The sequence below is a fragment of the Somniosus microcephalus genome, chromosome 5 (genome assembly GCF_052327205.1).
Source record: "Somniosus microcephalus isolate GS21.2 chromosome 5, FLI_Smic_1.0, whole genome shotgun sequence".
Lineage (NCBI taxonomy): Eukaryota > Metazoa > Chordata > Chondrichthyes > Squaliformes > Somniosidae > Somniosus > Somniosus microcephalus.
In genome coordinates this window covers 24,086,129-24,104,423 of record NC_140991.1, presented here as the reverse complement: position 1 = coordinate 24,104,423, position 18,295 = coordinate 24,086,129, and the positions used below count along the sequence as shown (strand labels likewise).

Here is an 18,295-nt window from a genome sequence, read left to right as displayed (position 1 = left end):
CATCTTGGGTGATTTAAAATGGCGCCTCCCGCGCTTTTTCTTCTTCCCCAATGGATTAAAATGGCGCCTCCCGCGCTTTTCCTTCTTCCCCAATGGAATAAAATGGCGCCTCCCGCACTTTTCCTTCTTCCCCTTGCTGCCACGCTGCTCCTAGCATTCTACAGGGTAATGGCAGCAACCCGCGGCTTCGGCGCGTCTCACTTTTCCTTCCACTCGTTTTATTTTCTCCTACGCTGCCCGGTTCTTGAGCACCAACCGCGCCCTGTGCGCTCCACCCTCTCTCTCTCTCTTTCCTCCCGACGATACTGCACGGCCCCTTTGCAGAGCCGCTCAATCGAGCTCGAGCCCGCCGCAGTCCGGAAGGGTCAGCGCACTACCTGCTGCCAGCACGATTTGCTGGAACACCTTGACTGGGGAGCCAAGCCCAGCTCTCCACAGCCTCCCCTGCAATTCTCCGAACTCCAATGGATCCTTGGGCGGTTGCCCGTGGTCGACGCCCGTTGCTCTGACTTCGACCTCCAAGAAGCTTCTTCTCAGGGAAAGATCCCTGTGAGGTGATGCAGTACTGCAGGTGAGTTCGAACCTGTTCGTTGCAAGTGTAGTGTCCGAGTATCAATAATACACGGACTGCAGGAGAACAATAATAACAGGTATTTACTGACCAGGGGGTAACTTAAGACTGAAGTACAGAAGCCTGCTATGGCTTTATATACAGGTGTGGTCACTGCCGGTACTGCAGTATAAAATCAGTTCTTCTCTTAAAGGTACATACACAACAAAAAGTGCTATCTCTGCGGCAGAACAACCCATGATCAGAAGGACTGCTGGTTTAAGGACAAAGCATGCAGGCAATGTGGGAAAATGGGACACATAGCAAGAGTCTGCAGGTTGGGAAAGAAAACCAACACTAAAAGAACTACTAAGGAAAAGTACAAGAAAGTAAAAAAAATGACAGACAGTAGTTCGGAAGATCAGGAGAGTGATAATGACTCCGGGAGCAGGAGACTAAGTTGTCTAAAGTTACACAACGTGATCGCAAAGGAGGATCACCGAACCATTTGGGTCACCCTCATGATAGCAGGGTCCCAAGTAAAGATGGAATTGGACACAGGATCAGCCCTAACTGTCATGAATCGATGAGACTATAAGCGGCTATTCTCACACGTACCCTTGAAGGACACGTCCATTGTATTGAAGACATACACGGGGCAAAAAGTCTACCCCAGAGGAAAAATAAGGGTGCCAGTTAAATACAACGGCAAGGAAACACAGAAACTGTATCTATATATACTACAAGATGGAGGACCACCATTATTGGGACATGAATGTATCCGAAAAATACAATTGGATTGGCATTCCATTCAGGCGCTAACTGTGACTGACAAAAAGGATGACGACATCACACCTGGACGACTGTCAAAAATTCTAACTGACGCGAAAGAGGTGTTCCAACAAGGACTTGGGACTCTAAAAGGAGTAACGGCAACGATAAAAATCGAAGATAACGCAAACCCCAAATTTTTTAAGGCCAGACCGGTACCGTACGCGGTCCGCCCAGCCGTTGAAGCAGAGCTGGAGAGTCTGGAGCATTCGGGTGTGCTGTCCAAGGTGGACTGGAGCGAGTGGGCCACACCCATCGTTCCTGTAATGAAGAAATCATTGAGCAGCACGCCTGGGGAGCCGAAGAAGGTTCGCATCTGTGGGGACTTCAAGGTAACTGTGAACCCAGTCCTGCACACAGTACAATATCCACTTCCACGGATAGAAGATATTTTCGCCTCACTATCTGGAGGGAAACGCTTTACGAAGATTGATCTGGCCCAAGCGTATCTACAAATGGAGGTGGAAGAAGCATCTAGGAAATACCGCACGATAAACACTCACAAAGGTCTTTACCAGTACAACCGACTGGTATTCGGGGTAGCATCAGCCCCGGCTATTTGGCAGAGGGCGATGGAACAAGTCCTGCAAGGGATCCCGGGGACCCAGTGCTATTTGGACGACATCCTGGTTACGGGCGAAAATGACAGTGAACACCTTGCCAACCTGGAGCAGGTGCTCACTAGATTACAAGAATATGGGCTACGAGCCAACCGCCCCAAATGCGAGTTCATCAGGAGACAAATCTCGTATTGTGGCCACATGATTGATGAGGAAGGGTTGCACAAGTCCCCAGACAAGATTGAGGCAGTAGTCAAGGCTCCAGCACCGGAAAATGTGTCGCAACTGAGGTCGTTCCTCGGGTTGGTGAACTACTACCATAAGTTCTTGCCAAATTTATCTACAATTCTGCACCCACTGAACGCCCTGCTGCAAACTGGAGTAACATGGAAATGGAGTGATGAGTGTAAGCGTGCCTTTCAGAAATGTAAATGCCTAATCACTTCAAAAGAAGTATTGCCCCACTACAATCCAACACTACCGATTCGGTTGGCATGTGATGCGTCCTCCTATGGCATTGGAGCGGTGCTGTCACACAAATTCCTTGACGGTTCAGAAAGGCCAATAGTCTTTGCGTCGCGCTCGTTAACCTCAGCCGAGCGTAACTACGCCCAGATTGACAGGGAGGCCCTCAGCCTGGTGTGGGGGGTGAAGAAGTTCAATCACTATCTGCACGGGCAGAAATTCACCCTACTGACTGATCATCAGCCCCTGGTCTCCATTTTTAACCCAAAGAAGGGCGTTCCGGTGATGACGGCGCAACGGCTGCAAGGATGGTCACTTTTTCTAGGGGCACATCAGTACGACATAGAGTACAAGGGTACGAAACAGCATGGAAACGCTGATGGGCTGTCGCGCCTACCGTTGCCTACGGTGGAGGAAGCACCTGCAGTGGACCCTGTTGAGATATTCCATTCGACCATAGTCGAATGCCTACTTGTTACAAACTCAAGTATAGAGAAGGAAACCCGAAATTACCCGGCACTCTCTCGGGTCTATGATTTGACGGTGAAGGGATGGCCAGCACATGGCGACTCCTGTTGCCAGCATTCTAGCTAAGGAGAAAACAGCTGTCAGTGTGCCGGGGGACCTTGATGTGTGGATCCCGAGCGGTAATTCCACCCAAGTTGAGAGATAGAGTGCTCAATGAGCTTCATGAGGGTCATCTGGGAGGGGTAAAAATGAAGAGCCTAGTCAGGGCGTTTGTGTGGTAGCCGGGAATCGATAAAGAAATCGAGGATATGACCAAGAGATGCACAGGGTGCCAGAAGGTCCAAAACGCTCCACCACAGGCCCCGCTACACCCATGGGAGTGGCCCTCATCTCCATGGCAATGGGTACACATTGATTTTGCTGGTCCATTTATGGACTCAATGTTTTTAATCGCTGTGGATGCCCATTCGAAATGGCCAGAGGTCATCAAAATGTCCTCCACCACCACGGAGAAACGTATTGCAGTCCTACGGACCATCTTCGCCAGGAATGGCTTGCCAGAACAGATTTGCTCCGACAATGGGCCACAGTTTGTGTCCGAGGATTTCCAGAGGTTTCTGAGGAATAATGGGGTGAAACATTACACATCTGCCCCATATCATCCAGCCACAAATGGATTGGCTGAGAGGTTTGTTCAGAGCTTTAAAAAGGCAATAAAGCTGATGTATAACAACGACATACCAGTACAACACAAGGTGGATAATTTCTTGTTTGCTTACCTGAATGCGACACATGCAGTCACCAACCAAGCTCCAGCCATAATGTTCTTCAACCGAAGGCTAAAATGTCGCCTGGATTTGCTCAAACCAAACATAAGACGAGATGTTGAGGATAAGCAATTCCAGCACATCAATGAGAAGCCAACCAGGAGCTTCAAGATAGGGCAACCAGTCTTGGCCCTCGACTACCGAACAGAAAAATGGCAGCCAGGAACGATATGCACACAGCAGGGACCACTAATGTACACAGTGGACGTTGGAGAGAGCATCGTGAGACGTCATGCTGACCAGATTCTAGAGTCACAGGAACAAGCCAAACCCATACCATGAGCGTATGCACCTGGTAATGAACCCGAAGTACAGATTGCGTCTACCTCAGAAGCAGTGGTATCGGAAGCTGACGAACCAAACAATGACAATGAGCCAGAATCGACTCCGCCGCAAGAACAGGATACTCGAGAAAGGCGCTATCCAGTCAGGATCAGGAAGCCTCCTCAAAGACTGAACTTATAAATGATTATTTCAGTTGATGTATATAGTACAGATAAAATTGCAATTGTAATTAGTTATTATTTAATTGTTAAATGAATGTTATGTACTGTTTATCTAAAAGGGGAGGAATTGTTGTGCATGTACCTTTAAGAGAGAACTGATTTTATAATGTAGTACCGGCAGTGACCACACCTGTATATAAAGCCATAGCAGGCTTCTGTACTTTCAGTTTTAAGCTTACCCTCTGTTCAGTAAATACCTGTTATTATTGTTCTTCTGCAGTCCGTGTATTATTGATACGCGAACACTACACCGGTGATGACTGCACAACGACTACAAAGATGGTCCCTTTTTCTAGGGGCGAACCAATATGAAATAGAGTATAAGGGCACGAAACAGCATGGAAACGCTGATGGGCTATCACGCCTGCCACTGCCTAATGCGGAGGAAGCACCAGCAGTGGACCCTGTCGAAATATTTTATTCGACTATAATTGAACGCTTGCCAGTAACTAACGCGGATATAGAGAAGGAGACCTGAAATGACCCGACACTGTCTCGGGCATATGACTTGACGGTGAAGGGATGGCCAACACATGGCGACTCACTGTTGCCAGCATTCTCATCCAGAAGAGAACAGCTGTCAGTATGCCAGGGGACCTTGATGTGTGGATCCCGGGTGGTAATTCCACCCAAGTTAAGGGAGAGAGTGCTCAATGAGCTTCACGAAGGCCATCTGGGAGGGGTGAAAATGAAAAGCCTTGCTAGGGCTTATATGTGGTGGCCGGGGATCAATCAGCAAATCGAGGACCTGACAAAGAGCTGCTCAGGATGCCAGAAGGTCCAAAATGCACCACCACATGCCCCTCTACACCCATGGGAGTGGCCCTCATCTCCATGGCAATGGGTGCATATTGATTTTGCTGGTCCATTCATGGACTCAATATTTTTAATAGCCATGGATGCGCACTCGAAATGGCCTGAGGTGATCAAAATGTCCTCCACCACCACGGAGAAAACTATTGCAGTCCTATGGACCATATTTGCCAGGAACGGCTTACCAGAGCAGATTTGCTCTGATAACGGACCACAGTTTGTGTCCGAAGAGTTTCGGAAATTTATGAAAAGGAATGGAGTAAGGCATTACACATCCGCCCCGGATTTAACAATTTTGCGCACAGAACACAGCTCCAGTGGACGGGTCACATTGTCCGCATGCCCGATACGAGACTCCCAAAACAAGCACTCTACTCAGAGCTCCGACACGGCAAGAGAGCCCCAGGTGGGCAGAGGAAATGCTTCAAGGACACCCTCAAAGCCTCCTTGAAAAAGTGCAACATCCCCACCGACACCTGGGAATCCCTGGCCCAAGACCGCACAAAGTGGAGGAGAAGCATCCGGGAAGGCGCCGAACACCTCGAGTCTCTTCACCGGGAGCAAGCGGAAGCCAAGCGCAGGCAGCGCAAGGAGCGCACGTCAACCCAAGCACCCCACCCACCTGCCCCTTCAACCACCGTCTGCCCCACCTGTGACAAAGACTGTAGGTCCCGCATTGGACTCATCAGTCACCTGAGAACTCATTTTTAATGTGGAAGCAAGTCATCCTCGGTTCCGAGGGACTGCCTAAGAGAGAGATTCAATAAGCTATCGTGCAATAAGTACGCAGACCACTAGATGGCGCTGTGTTCGATTATCACTCTGTTAGTTTCAGTTTTCAGAAAATTAACCACTCTAAAAATTCATTTCAATAAAATGCTCTGGGTTCTTGACAACTCTGGTAGGTCTAGAAACAGAACTTATCTCTGACAGATTGTTGAGTTTGATCGCCAAGGACTTCCATTTCCGGAACGTTGCCCGTCTCCGCCCCTGCCTCAGCTCATCTGCTGCTGAAACCCTCATCCATGCCTTTGTTACCTCGAGATTTGACTATTCCAAGGCACTCCTGGCCGGCCTCCCATGTTCTACCCTACGTAAACATGAGGTCATCCAAAACTCGGCTGCTCGTGTCCTAACTCGCACCAAGTCCTGTTCACCCATCACCCCTGTGCTCGCTGACTGACCTACATTGGCTCTCGGTTAAGCAATGCCTCCATTTCAAAATTCTCATCCTTGTTTTCAAATCCCTCCATGGGGTGGGATTTGACTTGCCATTGGGATGTAAAAAGTGAAGAACTTGCATTTATGCAACACTTTTCATGACCACAGGACGTCCCAAAGCGCCTCGCAGCCGATGAAGTACCTTTGAAATGTTATTTTGCGCACAGAACACATTTTCCCACCGACAGCAAAGTCAGCCACGAGCAGATAATCTGTTTTTATTGATGTTGGTTGAGGAATAAATGTCAGCCAAGACGCTGGGGAGAACTCCCCGGCACTTCCTTGAAATAGTGGCGCGGGATCTTTTACGTCCACTTGAGAGGGCAGACAGGGCCTTGTGTTTAACGTCTCATCCGAAAGACGACCCCTCCGACAGTGCAGCGCTCTCTCAGCACTGCTCTGGAGTGTCAGCCTGGATACCTTCCCTGATCCTGTGAACTTTGGTGGGGTGAGTGGCAGAGGGGTGGGTCTTTACAATGGATTTTTTGGCCCAAGCTTTTTTATTAATGCCAGAGATGAGGGGGTTGACTTATGAAGAAAGGTTGAGCAGGTTGGGCCTGTACTCATTGGAATTTAGAAGAATGAGAGGTGATCTTATTGAAACATATAAGATACTGAGGGGGCTCGACAAGGTAGATGCAGAGAGGATGTTTCCCCTCATGGGGAAATCTAGAACTCGGGGGCACAGTCTCAGAATAAAGGGTCGCCCTTTTAGAACTGAGATGAGGAGGAAATTCTTCTCTCAGAGGGTCGTAAATCTGTGGAATTCTCTGCCCCAGAGAGCTGTGGAGGCTGGGTCATTAAATACATTTAAGGTGGAGATCAGGGAGTGAAGGGTTATGGGGAGCGGGCAGGGAAGTGGCTTTGAGCCCAAGATCAGCCATGATCTTGTTGAATGGTGGAGCAGGCTCAAGGGGCCAAGTGGCCTATTCATGCTCCTATTTCTTATGGTTTATTCAATAAGCTCCTCCCAGAGTCGAAATGCGGATTCCGCCCACTAAGGGGCACAATGGACATGATCTTCACCGCATGTCAATTTCAAGAGAAATGCAGGGAACTGCACCAACCGCTGTACATGGATTTCTTTGATCTCACAAAGGCCTTCGACACTGTCAACCGTGAGGGATTATGGAATGTCCTCCTCAAATTCGGCTTCCCTCAAAAGTTTGTCACTATCCTCCGTCTGCTTCACGATGACATGCAAGCCGTGATCCTGACCAACGGTTCCACCACAGACCCAATTCACGTACGGACCAGGGTCAAGCAAGGCTGTGTCATCGCACCAACGCTCTTCTCGATCTTCCTCGCTGCAATGCTCCATCTCGCCCTCAGTTAGCTCCCTGCTGGAGTGGAGCAAATTTACAGAACAAACGGGAACCTGTTCAGCCTCCGTCGCCTCCAGTCCAGATCCAAGGTCGTCCCATCCTCTGTCATCGAATTACAGTATGCAGACAATGCTTGTGTCTGCGCTCACTCGGAGGTGGAACTCCAAACCATCGTCAACACCTTCACCGAAGCGTATGAGAGCATGGGCCTTACACTAAACATCCATAAGACAAAGGTCCTCTACCAACTTGCCCCCACCACACAGTACTGCCCCCCGATTATCAAAATCCATGACAAGGCCTTGGACAACGTGGACCACTTTCCATACCTCGGGAGCCTACTGTCAACAAGGGCAGACGTCGATGATGAAGTCCAACACCATCTTCAGTGTGCCAGTGCAGCCTTCGGTCGCCTAAGGAAGAGAGTGTTTGAAGACCAGGACCTCAAACCCGGCACTAAGCTCATGGTCTACAGAGCAGCAGTGATACCTGCCCTGCTTTATGCCTCAGAGACATGGACCATGTACAGCAGGCACCTCAAAGCACTGGAGAGGTACCACCATCGCTGCCTCTGCAAGATCCTGCAAATCCATTGGCAGGATAGGCGCACCATTGTCAGTGTTCTGGCTCAGGCCAACATCCCCAGCATCGAAGCTTTGACCACGCTCGATCAGCTCCGATGGACGGGTCACATCGTCCGCATTCCCGATACGAGACTCCCAAAACAAGCGCTCTACTCGGAGCTCCGGCATGGCAAGAGAGCCCCAGGTGGGCAGAGGAAATGCTTCAAGTCACCCTCAAAGCCTTCTTGAAAAAGTGCAACATCCCCACTGACACCTGGGAATCCCTGGCCCAAGACTACACAAAGTGAAGGAGAAGCATCTGGGAAGGCGCTGAACACCTCGAGTCTCTTCGCCGGGAGCAAGCGGAAGCCAAGCGCAAACAGCGCAAGGAGCGCACGTCAACCCAAGCACCCACCCACCCGCCCCTTCAGCCACCATCTGCCCCACCTGTGACAGAGACTGTAGGTCCCGCATTGGACTCATCAGTCACCTGAGAATTCATTTTTAATGTGGAAGCAAGTCATCCTCGGTTCCGAGGGACTGCCTAAGAGAGAGATTCAATAAGCTATCATGCAATAAATACGTAGACCGCTAGATGGCGCTGTGTTCTATTATCACTATTAGTTTCAGTTTTCAGAAAATTAACCACTCTAAAAATTCATTTCTTGACAACTCTGGTAGGTCTAGAAACAGAACTTATCTCTGACAGATTGTTGAGTTTGATCGCCAAGGACTTCCACTTCCGAAACGTCGCCCATCTCCGCCCTTGCCTCAGCTCATCTGCTGCTGAAACCCTCATCCATGCCTTTGTTACCTCGAGATTTGACTATTCCAACACACTCCTGGCCGGCCTCCCACGTTCTACCCTACGTAAACATGAGGTCACCCAAAACTCTGCTGCTCGTGTCCTAACTCGCACCAAGTCCCGTTCACCCATCACTCCTGTGCTCACTGATCTACATTGCCTCTCGGTTAAGCAACGCCTCGATTTCAAAATTCTCATCCTTGTTTTCAAATCCCTACATGGCCTCGCCCCTCCCTATCTCTGTAATCTCCTCCAGTTCCACCACCCCCCGAGATATCTGCGCTCCCCTAACTCTGGCCTCTTGAGCGTTCCCGATTTTAATTGCTCTAAAGAGGGACAAATCCCCAGGACCAGATGGTTTTCATCCCAGTGATTTAAGGGAAGTAGGTGAGAACATTAGGACAGTAGCGAGAAAGGATCTTAGCTCGGAAGATCAGGAAGTAGAATCAGTATGAGTGGAGATAAGGAATAACCAGGGGCAGAAAACACTGGTAGGAGTTGTATATAGGCCCCCTAACAGTAGCTATACCGTTGGACAGAATATTAATCAAGAAATAGTAGGAGTTTGCAACAAAGGTAATGCAATAATCTTGGGGGACTTTAACTTTCATATAGACTGGGCAAATCAAATTGGCAAAGATAGTCTGGAGGACGAGTTCATGGAATGCATTCGGAACAGTTTCCTAGAACAACATGACATGGAACCCACCAGGGAACAGGCTATTTTAGATCTTGTATTGTGTAATGAGGCAGGGTTAATTAGCAATCTCACAGTAAAGGATCTCCTGGGGCAGAGTGATCATAATATGATAGAATTTCACATTAATTTTGAGAGTGACTTGCCTAAGTTTGAAACTAGAGTCTTAAACTTAACTAAAGCCAAATACATAGGTATGATGAGGGGCAAGTTGGCTAAGGTAGATTGGAAAAATAGATTAAAAGGTATGGCAGTGGATAAGCATAATGGCTAGCATTTAAAGAAATATTTCAAAATTCTCAACAAAAATACATTCCATTGAGAAACAAAAACTCCACGGGAAAAGAGATGCAACCGTGGCTAACTAAAGAAGTTAAGGATAGCATTAGATTAAAAGAAGAAACTTATAATGTTGCAAAGAATAATAGTAAGCCTGAGGTGGTGGAGGGAGTGAATGTTTAAGGTGATGGATGGGGTGCCGATCAAGCGAGCTGCTTTGTCCTGGATGGTGTCGAGCTTCTTGAGTGTTGGGTCTTAGTAAATAAATACATTTCAAATCATTTGAAGTGTTTAAACCCTTTGTAAAGACTGCGACAATTGTTGCCCTCACACATGAGTCAGTTTACCTTTAAATGCTCCTCTTGCTTTCAAATTTGACTTAAGTCCCTTTTAGGAAATTCAGGGAGGTTGGAAGAATTTGTTTCCCCCTGTGTTTTTTTTTCTGTGTTTTTTTCAATTCCATGAGAATAAACCAAGAACTAAACATCCCGCATGATCCCTTCCAGTTTCCAGTTGATGTGCTCACTAACCCTAAAAGTGATGGAGTATCTGGGAACGTGTGCTTGACACATTCCTCACACCCACTTTCCGTTCACCTGGCTCATTGTTGGAGGTGGGTTTGCAGACTCACTGAGGACTGATCTACAGTATTTGGATGATAGCAAAATACTGCAGATGTTGGAAATCCGAAATAACAACAGAAAATGCTGGAAAAACTCAGCAGGTCAGGCAACATCCGTGGAGAAAAATTTGAGTTGACGTTTCGGGTCGAACCCTTCTTCAAAACTGGAAAGAAAAGAAACTAGATCGAAGGCAGGGCTGCGATCGGACAAAAGAATAAAAGAAACAAAAGAAGTAAAAGAGATTAGAAGCTAGACGAGATGGTAATAGGCTGAGATTAGGTGTAAAGTGTACTGGCAGGGCAAGAGATAGCTGCCAGGTGTGAGAGAGAAACAAAAGGCACCTTCCCGTGCAAGCGGAGGAGATGTAACACCTGCCCCTATACCTCCCCCCTTCCCACTGTCCAGGGCCCCAAACACCCCTTCCAGGTGAAACAGCGATTTACTTGTACTTCTCGCAATCTAGTATACTGTATTCGCTGCTCACGATGCGGCCTCCTCTACACTGGGGAGACCAAACGCAGATTGGGTGACCGCTTTGCGGAACACCTCCGTTCAGTCCGTAAGGGTGACCCCGAGCTTCTGGTCGCCTGTCATTTTAATTCACCGCTCCATTCCCACTTGGACCTCACCGTCCTTGGCCTCTTGTATTGTTCCACGGAAGCTCAACGTAAACTCGAGGAACAGCACCTCATCTTCCGATTAGGCATTCTGCAGCCTTCCGGACTCAATATCGAGTTCAACAATTTCAGATCATAAGCTCGGCCCCTATTTCATTTTTTCTTGTAATTATTCCACTCCTTTTCCCCCCCCCCCTTTTCCTTTTGTTTCTCTCTCACACCTGGCAGCTATCTCTTGCCCTGCCAGTACACTTTACACCTAATCTCAGCCTATTATCATCTCGTCTAGCTTCTAATCTCTTTTACTTCTTTTGTTTCTTTTATTCTTTTGTCCGATCGCAGCCCTGCCTTCGATCTAGTTTCTTTTCTTTCCAGTTTTGAAGAAGGGTTCGACCCGAAACGTCAACTCAAATTTCTCTCCACGGATGTTGCCTGACCTGCTGAGTTTTTCCAGCATTTTCTGTTGTTATACAGTATTTGGATGTTGCAGCAAGCCCATAGCCACCGGCAAATAACAAACTCCAGAAACTTTCCATAAACTTTCCATAAGCCGAAAGCCTACATTTCGTTGTACTGCACTTGTGCACTAACAATGACAATAAAAGTTGATTTGATTTGATTTGATTTGATAATTAGTACCGACCAATAAATTACAAGCGGAAGATCAAATTTCCATTTTAAACCCGTGCTTCTGAATATTTGAATCCTCACTGTTGAAAGAAGTCAAAGCAATGAGATGCTTATTACATTGTTAGCCAATGATACCCATCCTTCAAAGTTCTCATGGGTCCTGAGCATCATCTCCCTTCCTCTTTTTTTTCAGTTTCTGGGCCTCATCTCCCTTCCTCTTTTTTTTTAAATTTGAACATTTTATTTACAGTTAATGACATTACAGAGCTCAGGTCTCAGCTCTTTGTACAAAGTCACAAGCCATCATTCCCTGCAAGGCCCCTGTGTTTGTGTGCCTCACAGAATGCCGTTGCGAAATGGGCTTTGGCAATTTACTCCAAGGAGTTTAATTAGTAACAGACTTTTTTTTTATTGAAACAGCGAGAGGGACATTAATAGGCAAGTGAAGAACTCCTCCCACAGCACCGTAGCACAGTGGGAAAGGGAACTTGGATCACAAATGCTGTGGGGCTTTCCTGATTTGTGTGTGAAGCTTGCAGAAGCACAGCCACAGATACATCCAGCGATATGGCTTACTTGCTGACTGCTCTCTTGACTCTGATAATCCTTCTCCTCGCCGTGCTTTACTACCTGGGCGTTTTCAGAAGGAGGCGTCCCAACGAGCCACCTTTAGATGTTGGTTACCTGCCCTGGCTGGGGCACGTCTTGTCTTTCCGAAGGAACACGGTGCAGTTCCTGCAGGACATGCAGAGGAAGCACGGGGATGTCTTCACAGCCCAGATAGCCGGGTATTATTTCACCTTTGTGATGGACCCCCTCTCCTACGGGGCCGTGGTCAAGGAGTCAAGATCCAAACTGGATTTCGAAAAGTTTGCCATCGAGCTGGTGGCAAGAGTCTTCGGGTACCACGCCCAGGACGAGGACCACAAGCTGCTGATGGACGCAAGCACCAAGCACCTGATGGGGGACGGGCTGGTCAACCTGACTCAAGCCATGATGGAGAACCTCCAGAACCTGATGCTCCACGGCGCCGGCCAAGGTTCCAACGGCGCAAGGGAGTGGAGAGAAGACGGGCTGTTCCACTTCTGCTACAACATTGTCTTCAGGGCCGGCTACCTCTCGCTGTTCGGCAACGAAGCCGAAGGGAAGGACGGGGAGGGAGCCAAGCAGCGTGACCGCGACCAGTCCGACCGCATATTCGCCCAGTTCAGGTGCTACGACCGCCTGTTCCCCAGGCTGGCTTACTCAGTGCTGTCGCCGGCGGAGAAGGTGGAGGCGGAGCGGCTGAAGAGGACCTTCTGGGACCTGCTGTCCGCCGAGCGGCTGGTCGACCGGGAGAACATCAGCGGCTGGGTGGCGGAGCGCCGGTGGCAGATGGCCGAACAGCGGGTGCCGGGCCCCATGCAGGACCGCTACATGTTCCTGCTGCTCTGGGCGTCCCAGGGCAACACCGGGCCGTCCGCCTTCTGGCTGCTGCTGTACCTGGTCAGGTGCCCGGAGGCCCTGGAGGCGGTGAGGGCAGAGATCGACCAGGTCCTCCGGGAGAGCCAGCAGCATCCTCAGCAGAGTGGGCAGCACCAGCCCGTCATCAACCTGACCAGGGACATGCTGCTCAAGACCCCGGTGCTGGACAGCGCGCTGGAGGAGAGCCTGCGCCTGACCGCCGCCCCGGTGCTGATCCGGGCCGTGCTGCAGGATACCAGCCTGAGGATGGCCGACGGCCGCCAGTACTCGGTGCGCCGGGGCGACCGGGTGGCCCTCTTCCCTTACCTCTCGGCCCAGATGGACCCGGAGCTCCACCCGCAGCCCGGCACCTACAGGTACGACCGCTTCCTCAACCCGGACGGGACGCGGAAGAGCGACTTCTACAAAGGCGGCCGGAGAGCCAAGTACTACAGCATGCCCTGGGGGGCGGGGATCAGCATGTGCCCCGGCCGATTCTTCGCCGCCAACGAGCTCAAGCAGTTTGTCTTCCTCATGTTAACTTACTTCGACTTGGAGCTGGTTAACCCCGAGGAAGAAATCCCCCCCATAAATAGCAGCCGCTGGGGTTTCGGGACAATGCAGCCCACTCACGACGTACAGTTCAAATACCGTCTGAGATTTTAACGTCTTATTGCGGGAAAAAAAGGTACCCATTTAACGCACGCTTACCTGTCAACAAATGACAATATTTTAATGGCTCCAAACAACTCATCATCGCTTTAACCTCCCCCCACCAGATTATCTGGTCAATTATTACATTGCTGTTTGTGGGGTCGTGCTCGTTTCCGACGTCACAACGGTGACTGCACTTCCAAAAGTACTTCATTGGCTGTAACGCGCTTTGGGGCATCCTGAGGCTGTGAGGGGGCGCCGTATAAATGCACGTTGTGTTCAAAATTATGTGGGGGTTTTAATCGAGAAAATCGGACGAAACTGTTTCCAGTGGCGGGAGGGAAGACACGGATTTAAAGTAATTGGCAAAAGAACCAGAGGGGAGAGGAGGGGAATTTCTTTTTTTTTTAACGCGGCCAGTTGTTACGAGCTGGAACGCGCTGCCTGAAAGGGCGGTGGAAGCAGATTCAATAGTAACTTTCAAAAGGGAAATTGGAGAAATAAGTTGAAGCAGAAAAATCGCAGGGCTACAACAAGAACAACAGCAGCGCCGTTAACGCAGTAAAACGTCCCACGGTGCTTCACAGGAGCGATTACCAAACACAATCTGACACCGAGCCACATAAGGGGATGTTAGAGCAGAAACTTGGTCAAAGAGGTAGGTTTCAAGGAGCGTCTTAAAGGAGGAGAGAGAGGCGGAGAGGTTGCGGGAGGGAATTCCAGAGCTTAGGGCCTCGGCAGCTGAAGGCACGGCCACCAATGGTGGAGCGATTAAAATTTGGGGATGCTCAAGAGGCCAGAATTAAAGGAACGCAGCTATCTCGGAGGGTTGTAGGGCTGGAGGAGATTACAGCGATAGGGAGGGGCGAGGCCATGGAGGGATTTGTAAACAAGGATGAGAATTTTAAAATCGAGGCGTTGCTTAACCGAGAGCCAATGGAGGTCAGCGAGCACGGGTCATGGGTGAACGGGACTTGGTGCAAGTTAGGACACAGGCAGCCGAGTTTTGGATGACCTCAAGTTTAGAGGGTAGAATGTGGGAGGCCAGCCAGGAGTGTGTTGGAATAGTCAAGTCTAGAGGTAATAAAGGCATGGATGAGGGTTTCAGCAACAGATGAGCTGATGCGGGGCGGAGACGGGCGATGTTGCGGAGGTGGAAAGAGACGGTCTTAGTGACAGCGCGGAGATGAGGTCAGTTGCTTATGTTCGGGTCAAACAGGACGCCAAGGTTGCGAACAGTGTGGTTCAGCCTCAGACAGTTGCCAGGGAGAGGGATGGAGTCGGGGGTTAGGGAACAGAGTTTGTGGCATGGACCGAAAACAATGGCTTCGGTCTTCCCAATAGCCGGTGGCTATGAGGAAAGAGCAGGAGAGTGGGACTCACTGGATAGCTCTTTCAAAGAGCTAGCACAGACACGATGGGCTAAATGGCCTCCTTCTGTGCTGAATGATTCTAAGGGGGAGAGATTGGGTGGAGCCACAAACGGGGCGCCAATCTCGCCTGGGCGCCGGATTTAGTGCTGCGTTTGGAGCAGTAGCGACTGCCGGAAATTCAGCTTGAGCGCCCCAAGAGGGACACGGGGCGAGGCTCGAGGCGCTCCGCGTCCCTCTTAGGGAGCTGAAACTGAATATCACAGCGCAACGTGCCGCAGCGCCACACGCTGCGGCACGGCGCGCTGCGGTACTGCAGGCCTTCCTCCCATTCTTAAAGGGGAGGGGCCTGCACCAGCGCGATCGGAGATCGCGAGTGCCGGCAAAAGAGCCCGGCACCGAGGAGAAGTGCCGGGCTCTCGGAAAACAGCCGGCAATGCCGCGGGGAGGCGATCAGGAGGCCGAGGACGGAGGTGCTGGCAGGCGGCCGCCGGAAAAAGCGGCCGCCCCGCACCTCCACCTTAATTTGCGCCACTGCCGCCACAGGAAGGCCCCATGAACCGGGCAGGATTTGCGAACGGTGCTACAGAGGCGGTCGCTGCCAAATATCGAGATCGGGGCGGTAGCGGGGCGCTGCGCACACCGATGACATCATCGGAGGCGGCGCAGCACATCAGGTTAACGCCGCCATTAGCACCCCAGCTAAATATCGCGGGAGGCGCGGCCAGTGGCGCTAAAGCCACTGAGTGCCCTCTTTAGGCGTTAACTGGTGGCGCAGCCCACCAAATTTCTAGGCCTAAGTCTTTCTTTACAACGAATGCTTTAGGTTGTTACTGTAAGGTTATTCTTAATGCTTTTAGCTGTCATAGCTTAGAAACAAGCCATTCTACCTGTCAAGTCTGTTTTGGTGCTTTCCTCCTACATGAACCACTGAGGGGGATTTTAACTCCCTCCGCTCAGTGGAAACAGGACGAGTAACGGAATTAAAATGAATACGGTCGACTAACTGCCCCGCTCCCACTCCGCTGCCAATTTCCCCAGGGTCACCGCTGGGTTAACGGATTACTGGGAGAAGCATGTGTCACAGACACCCGGCTCAGTAAAACATTGCGGTATAATAGAAGAAGCTCATGAAAGTAAGGGTTAAAATTATTTTGGTGGGGCCAACAGGAGCAGGAGTGAATAATGTGGCCACTGTCGGCCTGTGTTCCCCCATATCATGATTGGAATCTTTGCCCCCCCCCCGCCACCTCCTACTTCACTTCCAGCTGCCGGGCCACCCAATATTGGGGCAATGGGCAGGAGCCAGGCACCCGTTTAACGTGTCATCTGAAAGACCTCCGACAGTGCAGCACTCCCTCGGTACTGCACTGGAAGTGGCTGCCTAGATTTTTGTGCTCAAGTCACAACCTGTTGACACAGTGGTCAGAGTGCTGCCCAATGATCCACAGCTTTTTTTTAAATTCGTTTTTATATATGCGGGCATTGCTGGCAAGGCCAGCATATATTGCCCATCCCTAATTACCCTTGAGAGGGTGGTGGTGAGCCGCCTTCTTGAACCGCTGTAGTCTGTGTGGTGAAGGTACTCCCACAGCGCTGTTAGGTAGCGAGTTCCAGGATTTTGACCCAGCAACGAAGGAACGGCGATATACTTCTAAGTCAGGATGGTGTGTGACTTGGAGGGGAACTTGGAGGTGGTGGTGTTCCCATGCGCCTGCTGCCCTTGTCCTTCTAGGTGGTAGAGGTCGCGGGTTTGGGAGGTGCTGCCGAAGAAGCCTTGGCGAGTTGCTGCAGTGCATCTTGTAGATGGCACACACTGCAGCCACGGTGCGCCGGTGGTGGAGGGAGTGAATGTTTAAGGTGGTGGATGGGGTGCCAATCAAGCGGGCTGCTTTATCCTGAATGGTGTCGAGCTTCTTGAGTGTTGTTGGAGCTGCACTCATCCAGGCAAGTGGAGAGTATTCCATCACACTCCTGACTTGTGCCTTGTAGATGGTGGAAAGGCTTTGGGGAGTCAGGAGGTGAGACACTTGCCGCAGAATTTCCAGACTCTGACCTGCTCTTGTTGCCACAGTATTTATGTGGCTGGTCCGGTTAAGTTTCTGGTCAATGGTGACCCCCGGGATGTTGATGTCTCATCACCACATGTGATGGTGAAACAACACTGAAAAATTAGAACATGCATTTTTTATAGTATCTTTCACAACCGTAGGAGTTCCCCGAACACTTTGCTGCCAATGAAGTAATTTTGAAGTGCAGTCACTGTTATAATTTAAGGAAAGAGCTGAAGATGCAGAGGGGAGATATTCTTCTCATGGTTGGAATCGGCTACAGATTGTATTATTTTGGCCAGCAAAAATAATAAATAGTTTTTTCTCCTTTTAAAAGAAGCTGTGTTGTCTTTTTTTTATTCTAGCCTCCAGGAAGCACCGATTTTAAATATGACTGTAGATTGTGCATGAGAATTCTAGAACTGCGAAGTTGCCACGCGATGAACCTGACCTCCCGAATTCAAACCGAGCAGAACTTTGTGTTGTTCTATGAGGTCACTGCGACAAATTGAAGCATTTCAGTCTAAGATTTAGTTTGGTATGAGTTGCTTTTGATTCTGTCCCAGGGTTTAAAAAGACAGCTTCATCATGGAAGAATATTCCACCTCCGGTCGAAATCAGGGGTCATTGTCAAGTAGCTGCCCAAGAAAGAAGCAACTCAATTCAATTACAAACAGTGGTCAACTGTCCCTCCTCGTCCACTCCACCCTCCTCCAACACCTCTCCACCGTCGTCCAGCTGGGTGGGACTGCACTCGCCTGGTTCCATTCTTACCTATCCAGTCGTAGCCAGAGAATCAACTGCAACGGCTTCTCTTCCCGCTCCCGCATCGTTACCTCTGGTGTCCCCTGAGGATCTATCCTTGCCCCCCTCCTATTTCTCATCTACATGCTGCCCCTCGGCGACATCATCCGAAAACACAGCGTCAGTTTCCACGTGTACGCTGACGACGCCCAGCTCTACTTCGCCAACAACAACGTGTATTTATGTAGCGCCT

The 18,295-nt window shown here is 49.9% G+C and overlaps 1 protein-coding gene across 1 annotated transcript; it reads left to right on the top strand.

The window, feature by feature from the left end:
• Window positions 1-12,088: 12,088 nt before the first annotated feature.
• Window positions 12,089-17,637, top strand: LOC147116953 (5-beta-cholestane-3-alpha,7-alpha-diol 12-alpha-hydroxylase-like). Its single transcript, XM_085987445.1, has one exon. The coding sequence runs from the start codon at window positions 12,348-12,350 to the stop codon at window positions 13,887-13,889; it is 1,542 nt and encodes a 513-aa protein (XP_085843571.1). The 5' UTR covers window positions 12,089-12,347; the 3' UTR covers window positions 13,890-17,637.
• Window positions 17,638-18,295: the final 658 nt, after the last annotated feature.